The sequence below is a fragment of the Megalops cyprinoides genome, chromosome 10 (assembly GCF_013368585.1).
Source record: "Megalops cyprinoides isolate fMegCyp1 chromosome 10, fMegCyp1.pri, whole genome shotgun sequence".
NCBI classification, from domain to species: Eukaryota; Metazoa; Chordata; class Actinopteri; order Elopiformes; family Megalopidae; genus Megalops; species Megalops cyprinoides.
The window spans coordinates 31,774,894-31,789,600 of NC_050592.1; the positions used below are offsets into that span (position 1 = coordinate 31,774,894).

Sequence of the window (14,707 nt, forward strand, 5' to 3'; positions counted from 1 at the left end):
CGGCGATGTGCAAAATCGTATGGGTGAGAAAGCAGGCGCCCCCCTCCAGTAAATTTCCATTTATTTGCTTTCCGTTTCAGTGTTTAGCGTCAGCGATTACCGTGATGGCTTTAACGTGTCGTGTAATGGGTCTCAGAGTCAAGGAGACTAATACCAGCTGAGTGAAACCGCTGAGATTGATTTGAGCGCGTTGCTCCCTTCCTTCTGACGGCAGTAGCGAGACATTCCATGCGAAATAAATCACACGGCCGCAGGCCACATGGAGACGGATGGCTTGGAAGCACAGGGATAAAAACGCACGATTAACACGCATTGATTTATTTACTTATTCACGTTATCATTTCCAAAAAGGCAGGATCACGGACATCCAAAACACTGGCGCAGTGTATTGTCTAACAAATTTGTGTAAAATGCTGCGTTTTCTTCACAAAGAACCCAATATTTCCGGGCAATGCATTAAAGAAAATGCTCAAATATTGAAGTGCAAAATAATTTTAAGACCACAGGAAAAGCCTATGAGCAAGCCTCTAACTACACCCAGACTTTCTCGGCGCTTCATTCTATTTGTACGAGATTTAAATCGGATGAGAAATTTGGTTTATGCACTTATGTGTTTTGTAAAAACAACACAAAACCTAAAAAAAACTACAGCGTTCATTATATCTTAAACCCTGGTGACCCGCTATTTTATTAATAAAGCAGAATCTGAAACGCAGCAGGTGTGGTTTTTGTATTGGCTATATGTTTATTATTTATTTATTTGCACCTTAGACTCCTAGTCGTTTTACGGTGTCTTTGTCGCATTTCTTACACACATGTTGGAAACTGTTGACAAAGTCGGGTTTTTTGCTTAATCAAGCCCGGTTCGCACTCGCAGATTTCATAGGGAACAATAGGTTTGGAGACACCACACATAGCAAGGCGTGAAACCAGTGGCAATTAGTTTGTGGCTCACGGCGGCTCAGCCAGCTTCTTTTCGGGCTGTCTCTTTTAGCCGTGGCACCAAATCTTTGGCGCTTCATTCGCCGGCCGCTTCTTAACTGCCCTCAGTGGAGACAAAGGCGACACTACTCGTTGGAGAGCAACACAACTAATTATGCACATAGGCAAAAATAAACGCACTATTGAGCTGGCGAGTCAGGCGCCATACTCATTACTGCAGTTTTGAGCGCGTGAACAATAACTGTCTTCTCATTAATGACGTTAAAAGTGTCGCCTTGAAGCGGGTGCACCTCCGAGGGGGAAGGTGGTGCGAATCACCGATTGCGATGCTGTTCATCATCATGTGATACGAGTGACAGTTCTGTGGGAGGGTGCTGTGGCTGACTACGGTGTCATGTGGACCGCGGCAGCTGGCCAGCTTGACAAGCGACGTAGCTGTCGCAATTTGAAGGCAGGCTTATTAAAATAGGTGTTTTGTCCACCCCAAAGGTAATACAAATAATTGTATAATCAAATGGAATTAGTGTGATGTTTTGCTGTTTGAAATATTTCCCAAAAAATGGCTAAAGGAATGACCTGACTTTTTTTTTTACGCTACTTCAAACTAGCTAACAAGATATTGTGTCTAGACAGCTAAAGCAAAAAATGATTTATTCAGTTGCTGCACACACACACACACACACACGCACCCACAAGTGCTTTATGTTGTTAATTTGTGTCTTGGGAACACATCCGTTCTTAAAGAGTAAAAGTGGAGCAGTGATGTTGCAGAGGTCGGGGGTCATGGTGCTCAGGTGTTGTTGCTCAGGGCTGGCAGTGCAAGTGGGGCCTGCAGGAAGCATGCAGCTACAGACTCACCCACTCTTCCCTCAATCTCCTTCCCCCTCCTCCCTCCCTCCAATCCCACTCACGCTCTCACAGAAGGGGCCCTGGCACATATTCCACTGCACATCCTGTTTTAGCCCAATAACAAAATCATAAATTTAATGCTAGAGTTTAGGATTAAAACACAATCTAATTTATGATTTAAACATTATTTCATGTTTCTGTGTCTTTGAAAATGAATTTATTGGAGGCAGTGAGAGAAGTGTGAGATACCATGAACTTTAGTAATGCTGGTGAGGGTTTCATGCCTCAAGACGCACAAAATATGGTTAATAAATTAAATCACATGCTGTGGTCATATAAACCCACCAACCCCCAGTATATTGCCTGTACACATCTGTGTGAAAGATAATTAATGGCTATCAAGGTTTTAATAATTGTCCACATCTGTTTCTCTGTGTGTTTTTCTCTCTCTGAGTGTTTGTGTGTCAGTCTTTTGGCATGTTTGTCTGTCTATGTGTTTGCCTGTCTTTATAACTATCTGCATGTCTGTGTGAATGTCTGTCTGTGTTTCTGTCTGTATAATTGTATGTGTATGTATCTATCTGCGTACCTCTACCTGTATAACAGACTGTATATCTGTATCTGTCTGTGTTTGTATCTGTATAATCATCTGTGTGTCTGTCTGTGTGCCTATCTACCTGCATCTAACGTGCCTAAGTGTAATTGTCTGCATGTCTATATTTTATCTGCATAACTGCATAATCTGCATAACTGTTTGCATGTTTATCTGTCTGCATAACTATCTGTATAAGGGGCAGCAGTGTGGCATAATGGTAATGATTAGGGCTTGTAACAAAAAGGTTTCCAGTTTGATTCCCAGCTGAGGCACTAGTCTTGTACCCCTGGGCAAGGTACTCAACCTGAAATTGCCTCAGTAACATATCAAGCTGTATAAATGGATAAAATTGTAACCTATGTAAGTTGCTCTGGATAGGAGCGTCTGCCAAATGACAATAATGTAATGTATGGCAACTGTCTGTGTGGCTTAGGTGTGGCGCCACGAACAGCAGCTAAGCTGTGCCTCCCGGCCCAGCGCGGTGGACACGTCCTCCCGCCACAGCGGGGCGCAGGACAGCGGCTTTGGCAGCGACAGCGCCCGCATCCGCATCGTGCAGATCGAGCAGCAGAGCGGCGCCAGCCACCACCGCATCGCCCGGCCCTCCCGCAAGTCCACCATCACCAAGAACCTCAGCTTCATCCCCTTCGACATCTTCCTCACCGCCAGCCGCGTCTCCCTCATGACCTACGCCTGTGTGGACGCCCCCAAAGCCCGGCCCGACCCCGCCCCCTCGCCCGGCCCCACCTCCCCCGAGAAGAAGGAGGGCGAGAAGGTGGGGAAGAGCGCCCTCAACATGCCGGACGGCGAGCGTGCCGACGCCCCCGCCGACCCCGCCCTCGCGGGCATCTCCGCGCTCACCGCCGAGGACCTCCTCAACGGCAACGCGCCCGCCCCGCTGGGGGCGCGCGTGGGCGGCGGCCTTCTGTCCCTGGAGAGCCTGCACGCCCCCAGCCGCTCCTCGGCTCGCCAGGCCCTGGGCGTCACCATCGTCAGGCAGCCCGGCCGCCGCGGTGCCGGGGACGTCCTGCTGGAGCCCCTCCTCTACCTGCAGGTGTTCCAGCCCTCCGCCCTGCTCAGCTGCCACCACCGCAAGCAGAGGATGGAGCTGTCCGTCTTCGACGTGGCCCTCAAGGGCGTGGCCTCTGACTACAAGTGCCTGGGTGAGAGGGGCTTTTTCGCCGCTGCACCACGCCAATCTGAGCCCCCCCCCCATGCCAGGCCACGCCGTACCTGCGCGCCGTCTCACCACTCTGCTCCGTGTCCCCTCTCACTCTGCAGACCCAGGGAAGACGCTGCCGGAGGCGCTGGACTACAGCGTGTTCTGGCTGCAGACGGTGGCGGGGGAGGCCGACGGAAAGACGGGGATCCCCCCTCCCCTCCTCGCGCTCCAGATCAAGGACTTCCTCAACGGGCCAGGTGAGCACAGCTCCGGATCGCCCTCGTCGGAGACGCCGTTCGGAGCGGCACGCGGGTTTAACCGGTCATCGTTTTACGTAAGTGTGTTCTGGAGTACAGGTTTACAGCAGGATTAGGCCAGCAGGGAGTCGAAAAACCTCAAATGCAGAGCCAGAACCACAGCCCCTCACCAAAACCGAGAGAAAAAAGCACAAAGGTTTTATTTTCGTATTATTCTGAATCCAAATGGCTACTGTGTGAGCCGTGTTTCCAGAGAGAGTCTGCTGGTCAGGGTATTGTTCTCTGCTCGCAGTGGTGAGGTGTGTGCATTCACTGGGCCGGTGTTGACTGCAGCGCGGATGGGCTCCCGCCTTTGGGCCCGGAGGGGCGGTGGGTGTTGATGAGCGCCTGAGGACCGTGGGTGAGCGGAGCTCCCGCTCGCATCACTTCCACATGTCAGCGGGAGCGGAAGAGCGCTCTCCCCGGCCGCGCCCCGCCCGGGCCACGCACAAAGCGCTGCTCTGTCCCACACAGCCGCCTGCTGCTCACCCTCACCGCGCTCAGCGCAGATGTGAGCGCTGCTCTGCACCCGGGGTGCCCCAGCTTCCTGTTAGCCCAGAGCTTTTACTCACCACACGCACACACACACACACACACACACACACACACACACACACACACCACAGCCTTATACATACACACAGTCTATAACACACACATATATGCATGCATACACTTAGTCTCTTATATACATACACACACAAATGAATATACACATTCACACACTCAACACAGTCTTATACATACACACATATGCACGCACACACACACACAGTTTTTTGTAGAAACACACTGTCTCATGCAAACACACACACAGTCTTTCTCTCACACACATACATGCCAAAGTAGCTAAAAAAATGTTTTGTTTTTTTTGGAAAGAAATTCATACACAGGCATCAACTTCAGTATTTATATTTGTCAAAGAAACAAATTTCAAGCATTTAAGCATAAGTCTTTAGATCAGAATGTCTTTGAATGTTTCCCATTGTCTTAATCAGATGTGGCCAAACTTTTGTCTGGTACTATACATGTACAAATGCAAGCACGCATGCTCAAAGGCTAATATGTAAGGGTGCATACACATAAGCTCACACACTCACATACAGTACACACACATGTAGGCACACATATATCAAAATCACTACACAATGCAGTAGCTTGCCACTGTTCCCTGATGGTTCCGAGTCTGCGTCACATCCTCAGTCACTGCTCGTGTGTGAGCGGTGAGCTGTTGAGCAGCGGATGCCGCGTGAGTCACAGGGTTCTGATGGAACCTGGGCCCGGGGGCTGGGGTCGGGCCCGGTCCTCCCTGGCTCTCCCGCTGATCGGGGGAATAATCAGGATGGACCGCATGTGTTCCTCCGCCCCCACTCGCTCCGGAACACTCTCAATTATCTGTGCTGTTTCCTTTCATGGCTTCTGGTGGAACACAGGGCTCTGGTCAGGGGCGGCTGTACGAACTTCCTGTGGATAGTGGTGGGGGGGTGGGTCCGGTGCCAGAGGAGTGCATCCCCTCAGCACTCGCAGATGGACCTGTGGAGAGGTCCAAACGCCGCGTGCGTTCCTGATTACCAAAAGCGTCACAAACAGAGGCCATGTTGCAAGTAAAAAGGGGAGAAGAGCGCTAAGCCACCCTCACCCCCTCCCCCCAATTTTGAGGCTGCTTCAGTCCCGATCTCTCTCAACGTCGCGGAAACCCAGAACAGACGTGAGCAAGGCCGCGGAGAGCCCGGTGTGTTTATAGCAATGTGCTTGCAATTTCGGCAGCATTTATTCGGAATGCAAACCGAGACCAATCAAAGCCTCACTCTCAAGGATGCCGAATGAAAACAGGCTACATGTGTACAGTACATTGTATAGGTTTGGGAGTCCTGACCCCCGCCCCCCTCAAACGCTGTGTGTGATGTGTGTCCTACTTCACACCGCACTGACAAGCGAGCTGGCAGCCCTGACAGAAACACTTGTGGGTTCAAGGCTTCCTCAATGGCTGCGCTCTGTAACCCCCACAACCCCTTTACTGAGGGTTTACATGCTCACCCCACCAGCACCATCAACCCCCCATCCCCCTCCACCAAAAAAATAGGATCCCCTCCCAGATCTCCCATTCCCATTTTCTCCCAAGAAGAGGTCAGGTTTGAAACCCTGGAGAAATAACAGCCCCCCTCTGAAAGAGTGAGCGAGAGAGAAAAACTATCCACCCCAGCAATAACTGGGGCAGGTGATAGATTAGCTATAACAAATTGGAACCATTACGCTGGAGCGTTGCTGGATCCCATCAAGGCGCTGGAGTAAGGGGATCTTGTCAGCGTTGTGTACCGGCCCTTGCCCCTCGGAGCCGTCCATAACCGCCTAATTTAAGTCATATGACATGCCACTGCCCCCCAGCTGGTGTGCCGTGGGGCCCACTCCATGTGTCAAGCCATAATAAATCCATTTCCAGCCAGTCCCCCCTCCCTGGGGGTCTCAGAAGAGTGGGGCACAGCCCACCCAGACCCCCTGCTTACCTGGCTGTCCTTTATCTGATTGGATGGCAAGTCACCTGCGTCTGAGACAGCAAAACCCCCCCCCCCCCGCACCATGCAGAGGAGCACAGTCAGGTCAAAGCCGAAGAGCAAAAAATGTCCCCAGGGGCCATCCAAACTGTGTGTCTCCCAACAGGTTCAGCGGTGGGTCGGTGAGTGCGACCTCACCGGGCACAGCGTGGTAACCGGGGCAACAGGCTTTCACCGGCACGCCCGACCTTGATGTCCCGGGTTTCACCCAGCGCTAATGGAGTTTGACACCTGAGAAGGGGGGAAACGGTCGAGGAAGTTGGGGGGGGGAGGGGGGGGGCAGACTGTTTAAATTATCGGCACTTTTAAGATACGTGAAAGCCATTCTACCCCGTACTTTGCTTTCTTTTTCTCCCTCCTCCCTCACTTCTGGGAGCGAATGTGTCTCTCTCTGCTGGCATGCGCTGGCAGCGGAGGGTAAGCACAGGAGTCGCTGGCAGCAAGGTGGTCTTAATAAAAGCACTCAGTCATGAACAAGGCCTTCCTTTGATTTCCCCGCGCTGCCGTGGAAGGCTGGCTGTCTTGCTTTCATTAAGCGCTATTTCCACACGCTTTTCTCTCTTTTTTTGTTCTTTCCTTTTGACACACCATACTCTGAAGAGTTGGCCCTGAAAGTTTGAAAGTAGCTCAAATTTAACATCTTAATACGATAAGCGCCCCTCTTTTCGTTTCCACCCTCTCTTAGATGTTAATGACACAGGAAGTGATATCAGGTGGTATGAAAGGAGCGGGAGGCGCTTGCCTCGTGATGTCACCTCCTATCTGTGTTTGTTTTAGGCTGACTTAAGTCTTCAGCGCGGAATTTTGGTCTGCGGCTCGAGCGCTTTCAAGTTGGGGATTACTGGTAAAAAGAATGGCTGAAAATCACCTTTTTTCTGTTAGGTTCAATGAAATCCCCCCTCCTTGCTTTTTGAACCTGACACTGAAAACATGTATGCCGCTAAGGACTGGACTTAGCTCAGACAGAAGCCGCGAGGGAGCACGCTCGTGTCCGTGTTAACCCGGAGCCTGGTGCTGTCCCGCCTCGGCGAAATTCATCTTTTGACTCCGAGCCATCGCCGTAAAAGGCGATCAGCTCCATTGATGCTCGATGAGGGAGGAGGCGAGCTACACGGATGTCGCAGGGGAGCAGCAAGGCAAACCGGGCCTGGAACACTGCAGTGGAGAGTGCTCCTCTAAAGTTCGGGTTAAGATCCCAAGGGGCACTTCCAGTGCACAGTGTCCTCAGCAATAAAGCCTGCCTCACAATTTCAGAATGTGTATGAAATGAATCAACAGGAATGTTAAGGTTTCCAAGGTTTCCACATTATTGCGAAAGCAAGCAAGCTTTCATTTCCATAATGCGTTACCTAGTATATAAGGGGATTCTACTTTTAAAGGATCCCTTAGTAACATGCTGCACAACGCTACTGGCCAAACAGACCATTGTCACACAGAACACGAAGATCTCTGAAGTCATTTAAGACCAAGCGGTGACGATTGTGTGTTTTGCAATGATTTCCGTAAAAATGTACTAGAACACATTAAATGTCCTTGATTGATTGACTGACTAACATACTCAGACTCTAACAGCGAGTGAACCATTGAAAACCTCTCAGCAGGAAAACATTTGGCCGCTTACACACCAAAGAAGTCAATACTTTGCGCTGCTGTGTATCCGCGCGCCTACGTGAAGCGGGCAGTGTACTGCAGCGGGCTGTGTAGTGCACACCTGCCTAACGCGGGTGCACCGGTAGCACTGGTACCACCTGAATGCCGCAGGTGGAAAGCTGACAGGTTAAAAAGCCAATAAACCCCTGGAGCAGACCCCCCACCCCCCCATCCCCCAAAAGGAGTGCATCCCGTAATCAGAGCCAGGGCCCGGTGCCCGGCCCGCTCCAAGGTGATCCGAAACAGCTTTGCAGCGCTGGAGGGGAAGAGAAAAGGATGAGCTGCACACGAGCCGTTTACCTCACCGCTGGAGCGCTTCCTGAAGATAACTGAAGTGGAAACGATAGGCTACACTGCACAGCTGATCCCTCCTGCCTCAGCAAGGGTGGAAAAAAGCGCTTTTATGTGGTAAAACAAGACGGCAACCGAGCGCTCAGGGCTCGTTCTGGCTGCGCTTCTCCCACATGGCCTTGCACTCTTTTACCTGAAGAGAAGACGCATTAAATTCATGAGCGCAGCAGTGAGGTCATGTCACAGACCGAGAGGACCAATCGGCTCGTCCAAACCCCCCCCCCCCCCGTGACAGAGAGGGAAGTTTCCACAGGGGGGATACAGAAAGCAGTGCAGAGTTAATGCATCTGTCATGTCAGATTGCTGTGAAGTGCGTGAAGGCCAGAGACCGCTGGTGGACAGTGCTGTGATTCATGGTTTCCAAGAGTGGTACTGTTACACTGGCCCTCAAGTAAGCACTGATCACTTCATCCATGATTGTAAATGTGCAAGCAGCACATAGACTAGGCAATGGAAGCCAAGTATACTACAATACATCAGTCACTGGAGATGGAGGGGCGGGGTGCATGTTGAGAACATGGATGACTAATGTTGAAAGTCAGGTTTGGTGTTTTTATTGCTTGTCCTGCTGTGGTCTTAAGCTCCTTCAGTCCCCACTTCAGAAACAGAAGGGATGGTTAACTAGTGAAGCACTCCCCTTAGAAGATGGAGGGAGATGTTCCCCATAAAAGCAGATGGGTAGTGGGCTGGCTACTCCAATTCTGCCTGATGCATCCTGTGTTGTACATAGGAACTGTTCCGAAACTGTGTGTTTGTGTATATGTGTACATGTGCATATGTATTTACGCATGTGTGTGTGTGTGTGTGTGTATGTGTGGAGGAGGACTGTTCCTAATGCACAGACCCAAACATGCCTCTGTGTTCTCCTCAGCAGGAGTGGAAAGTCTGATGCATCTCAGAAATACTTACCGGCCTGTTCTCCTCTGCAGCGGAGCTGAACGTGGAGCTGTCCCGCCCCCTGAAGGCCAACCCAACCCTGGCCAAGCTGGAGCAGGCTAAAGCCTTCCTGGCAAGGGTCTTCCCAGAGGCTGAAGGCGAGGCTGCCAGAGCCCCTGCGACCCCCCAGTGCTCCCCCGGCAAGGCCGCGGCCTCCAGGACACCCCCCCGCCCCGAGAGTGCCCCGCAGACCCCCGCCTACCAGCGTGCCACGGGCCGGGCAGGCACCCTGGCCGCACTGGCCCCCTTCCACAGGGTGTCCCTCCGCACGGCGCAGATGGTGGTCGTCCTGGAGACGGAGGCTCACCCGGCCCGGCCCAGCCTGACGGTGTCCGTGTCGGGGATGACTGGGAGCCTCTCCATGAGAACCGGGCCCAAGGTGGCCGGTGAGTAGACGCCTGTTCTCCCAGGGCCAGCACACAGTTTCGAAGCACTGACGCCCCTCGGCTGAAGTTCTTCAAAGTCAGTGCTGTCTAAACTGTTGAGCTGCATGCTTAATCACCTGTCCTCTGATACAAACTCATAAAACACAAAAAAGCACATATGCTTGATGGAGCCTGACCTGGGCTTCATCAACCTTCTGAGGAACTGGAACGCAGTGGGCTGTGCTTAAAGTGAAAGTCGTGTACTGCGCGCAGAGCTGTTACCTATAAGGCACTCAAGTGCATAATTTGACCTGAAAAGCCAGAGTTTGTTTTATGTGCCCAAGTAGGAAATCCAAACTTCTGTCATTTGACCTTTCATGCTGAGCTCAGAGGGAAATATCTTAGCGGTGAGCCACAACAAAGTGTTCCTGATAGAGCTCAGGAAATGGCCCATGTTGCATCACTGTCATGTTCCCTGGCCCGCAACCACGATGTAACCAGGGAGGAATGGCCTGTTCTTGCCGAAACTGGATCCCCGTGTCCCCTGTTCCTCTGGCTGGGGATGGGGTGGGGGGGGACAAAACAACCAATAAAGAAACGCTCCAATTCTATGTGGCTGGACTCTTCATCCCTGATTGCTGTGGCCCAGAGGGCACGCCAGGTTTCTCTATTCCGTTTTTTGGGGGCGAGGGTGTTGCATTCGTACGCTTCCAGAAAATTCTCAGGTTGTGTTTGAGGTTGAGGAAAAGGTGAGATGAGCCAAACTTCGTGGACCGTTTCGCTCTTACTTCTCCACATGCGAACGAGCCGCCCGCTGCCAGAAAAACAACTGTTTTCTTGCTGTAGCTTTCTAACGCGGAGAAGCTGTTTCAGAATTGTCAAGAAGTTGGTTTTTTTTATTGGTTTTGGGATGAGTGACCCTGCTCGATCAGAGTCCAGCCGTAATCAAGTGTGTATTGTGGTGTCATCGAGCTGACAGCCAGCAGCAGTGAGGAAACTCTGAATGGGCCATTCTGGAATCCCCAGATCCACTCAGAATCTCTGCGCTGGGGGTTTCGGGGGTGATGATGGTGGGGGTTTCAGGGTTTGGGGGGTGGGGGGGGTGGGGGCTTTGGGCGGAGGGCGGAGAAGGAGGCGAGCTCGGCTCCTAAGCACATGCATCTGTTTTACAGATGTTATTATATAGGGTTACTTCAGATAAAATGATTGTCGAAAATTTTAATTAAAACCTCAACAATTTGCACTTGTTTACTCAAATCTACATAACTCCCCAATGAGACAATGCTAGGCACTGCGGCCCGCTCTGATTTTCACCAGCTTTCCCCCTTTTCATCCCCGTTTGATGTGTTGACTTTGATAAACACAGTTGAAAACACTCAACATGCAAAACAATGGAAAAACTGCGAAAGGCAGAGACAATTGTGTTGCGTATGAAAATTAATCCCTCATTTCGCATGACTATTTTTAGCCACGGGCTTCTCACATTAAGGCTGTCACTGAGAGATTTATCACTAAGCGTTCCCTCTTTTGTTTACTATAAACAGAGCGTCCAATGGGTTCCATTTCAGAAGTTCTGGTGTTTATTGAAGTGCAGTTCCAGTGAAACGTTCCTTCCTATGTTGAGTCAGTAGAATGCTCTGAAAACGCTGTTGTCAGGGGGCGAGCTCAACATGAAGCAATGAGTTCAGAGGGTTCTTCATTTTTTTTGTTTTTTCTTCCTCCTTTTCCCCCTCAAGAGAGGATTAAAGAAATTATTGTAAGTGCTAGAAAGCTAATGCTGTCATCGTGTGTACCAGAGTGCCGGAGGAAAGGCTTGTGGGCTGAGCTCACTTGGAATATGTGTGTTCCCTTGACTTGTTTGAGTGTTCGTAGAGCGTTTGTTGAACTGAGACCCTGAATGTGAGGGGAAGGTTGCACGATGCTTATTCGCGCTGCACTCCGAAAGCTTGGCAGATGCTTCCAGCTCCCCGGGGCGGCACACGGTGCCTGAACCGGGACACAGACGCTGCCTAAAACCCTCTCACCCTTTCACCCTCGACGGCCCCAGAGAAGCCAGGGCTGGCGGCTCTCATTCATGACACCCTCGGTATGTGTAAGGGGAGAAGCAAAGGAAGTCTCCGGAAGGCAGCGGTGCAGCTTCCCCTCCCTTTGTCTTCACGGTCCAGGCTAAATAAACAAGTTTAGGTGAGACCTCTTCCGTGCTTCTGGCTGTAGCAGGGAAGGTAAAGCCGGCGTTTCGAGCATGGCTCCAACGAGCTGGTGCGGTATAATTTAATAAAACCTAACTATGTTCTTGTGTTTGTGTGAACAGCAAGTCTTGATGCTTTGCATGATTGATTTTTGGAACGATTCACATACGCGTTGGCTTCCCCGTTGAATGGTGAATGGCGAACATGCTGCCTGGACCTTCTCTGCTACAGTGTTTAGTTCACTCGGAAGCACAAACATTCCTGAAGCCATACCCCTCTGCTCTCCGATTGGCTGAGTGATTGAAGGTTGCCGGGCGATGGCCAGTCAAGATTCTGCGTGTAGAATCGGGGGAGATGGCTCAGGAAAATGTCCATTCGGGGCCAACCTGCACAGCAGATTGAGAGGATTTTCCAAGATGACGGTCTAATCTGATATCTGATAGTCAACCCAAATCCATAGCGCCCTCAAGCATTACAGCCATGAGGGGATATCAGTTTTTATTACTGCATTTTACATCATCTTTAAAAATCTTCTGGACAAGTAATATGAAAACATCTATACAGTTTGAATTGTGCTCGACTGCTTAAAGTTACTTAATGCCGCACAGGATTTTGTGAATCTCTCACCCGGTTATACAGGAGCATTCAATATGGATGTTTTGATTTTGAAAATGAAAATTGCATTTTTAATGATAACCCTAATTTTGTTAACTGTTCATGTAGTTTGCTTCTGTTCACAGTTGGCACATATTAATAGCTAGAAACCCATTTGCACTGATGCATCGCCAGAGTCATCAATTAGCTAGTTAACTGCTTTAGTAGTAGTAGCTGATTCTCCACAGTACAAAAACTTGCCAACTGAAGTCAGCACAGCGTCATGTACTGTTTTCAATAAAATGACACAGTAGTCATCAACAATATAAGATCCTGTGATAATATTCAAGCCTTTGCACAATGATTGTATAAAGCTGTATAATGGCATGCATACAGCTGCATGCGCTGAACGTGTATTTTGCCCTTTACTGTATATAGACCCTACCTCTGTCACACTCCAATCCATCATTGCGTACAATGTCAAACATCAAAAACCAAAAGCAGGTCTTTTTCTGATTATAAAGGGGGAATCTCAAATGTGCATTCGTAGCAAAACCCATGTCAATAACTCAGCGAGAATTGCACATGAGGGAGGGGCTGTCCGTGCGCTCTCGGAGACAGGAAGATCTACTGCTTCCACATCGGTCCTCGGTGACAGAAATAGATGCTCTCTGGGAGGGAATTAATGGGCGAGTGAAACGCAGAGGATGCCACCGGAGGCAGGGGAGAGGGCCACGGCCACAAATCACACCGAGAGGCCCGTGGGCCCCGGCCCGTCTCCCCCGACGCCCCTGTCAGAGGCCGCGCGGGAGCCAGGGCCGGGAAGGGGTGAGGACCCCGCCAGCCGGCCAACATCTGGGGGTTTTATACGTAGTCATGGCATACCTCTGCCAATGAAAAGATGGAGTAAAAGGGGATTAAGCTGACAGTGAAGTGTGTTACTGGATCTCGTGATAATGAAAAACAGTAGAACCCAAATTCCTCCCGACGGTCCCCGAGGTGGAGGTGCATTTATAGTTCAATGAAAGGGAAGAGAGAAAGAAAAGAAAGAAAAAAACGTAGGAGGAAAGAACAGATGGCCCTGGATACCCGAAACGAGAAACCCCCTAATCCCTCCGCTAGCTATCACCGGGCCCAGCCCACCCCCCACCCCAAAGGAGCCCTGCGGTCCGCCCGTGATTTACTAATATAGTCTTGTAAAGGAAAACTTGTGCTGATTGAGCAGAGGAGTGGGCTACCATTTTTTATTTATGCCCTCTCTTCACGTGTGATTCTGTTTCGCGCAGCGGTGCAGCTTGAGTTACGATTATGTCAGTTTGTTTATTCGGGCTAAAGGAAGGTATTTTCCTCCATTAATCAAATTCATTTGTTTTAATGGCAGCGCAAGGAGGGGAGAAACAGCTGTGAAAAAAAGGAGATTTTTTGAAACAAGGCCCTACCGGCGTTCAGCAAGCACTATGATCGGTGGAGCACTAAGACATGTTCACAGTTCATTAATCAAGGAAATATTGGTCAGGTTCTCTCCAGTGTTAATAAAAAGGCCTTCTGCTCTCAGGGACAGAAGTGTGGGATAGCAGTTAATGCTCTTGACTGATTGGGGGGTGGAGCAGGCGGGGGGGTCATGAGTTCGTAGCTGAGATAGAACACTGTTGCTTTACTGTAGGGCGAGGGTCTCTAGCCGGAATGTTCCTGAAGCAGTGTGTCTGGAAAGACTGTGCACACCCTGTTACAGGCAAGAGAAGCAAAAACTCAGTGATCAAAACATATGAGGCAAACCAATGACGTCTACAACGCTCCGCCTATAAGCATAACTCACATATAAGGATTAAATGATACTGGTCAAACTTGATTTTCATAAGGGGAACGTGCTGTTTGTGCAGAGTGTTAAGAGCATTTGTGTTACAATGCAAGTACAGGTCGACCCTGGTAAGGGTGGCTGTTTATGAAGTAATTATAACAGCATGTGTGTGAATCATAATTATGCACATAAAGGATCCCGTGGTGAATTCTGCATGGAAAATTCCTGTTACCAGGAGAACCCTATTTGTTGATTTTCCAGATTTCATAAGCATCAGCAGCTGTTTTCAAAGGAAGATTTTCCCCTTGGCTGTGTGGCTACGCGATAGTGCCATTCATGGCCAACAAGCCTTCAGGACAGAATAACTGTCACAGTTCCTCTGCATTTGGTTATCTCGTCGGGATCCTTAATTGATTGCAGTTCGTTAA

The 14,707-nt window shown here is 50.1% G+C and overlaps 1 protein-coding gene across 3 annotated transcripts in view; it reads left to right on the forward strand.

Annotated features, from left to right (window-relative positions):
• LOC118784006 (vacuolar protein sorting-associated protein 13B-like) overlaps positions 1-14,707 on the forward strand; it is a 281,109-nt gene that overhangs the window by 212,973 nt on the left and 53,429 nt on the right. For all 3 annotated transcript variants that reach the window (XM_036537972.1, XM_036537973.1, XM_036537971.1), the window contains exons 33-35: positions 2,820-3,549; positions 3,668-3,805; positions 9,327-9,719. In XM_036537972.1, the coding sequence (XP_036393865.1) occupies positions 2,820-3,549; positions 3,668-3,805; positions 9,327-9,719 (1,261 nt within the window). The remainder of the gene's footprint in view (positions 1-2,819; positions 3,550-3,667; positions 3,806-9,326; positions 9,720-14,707) is intronic.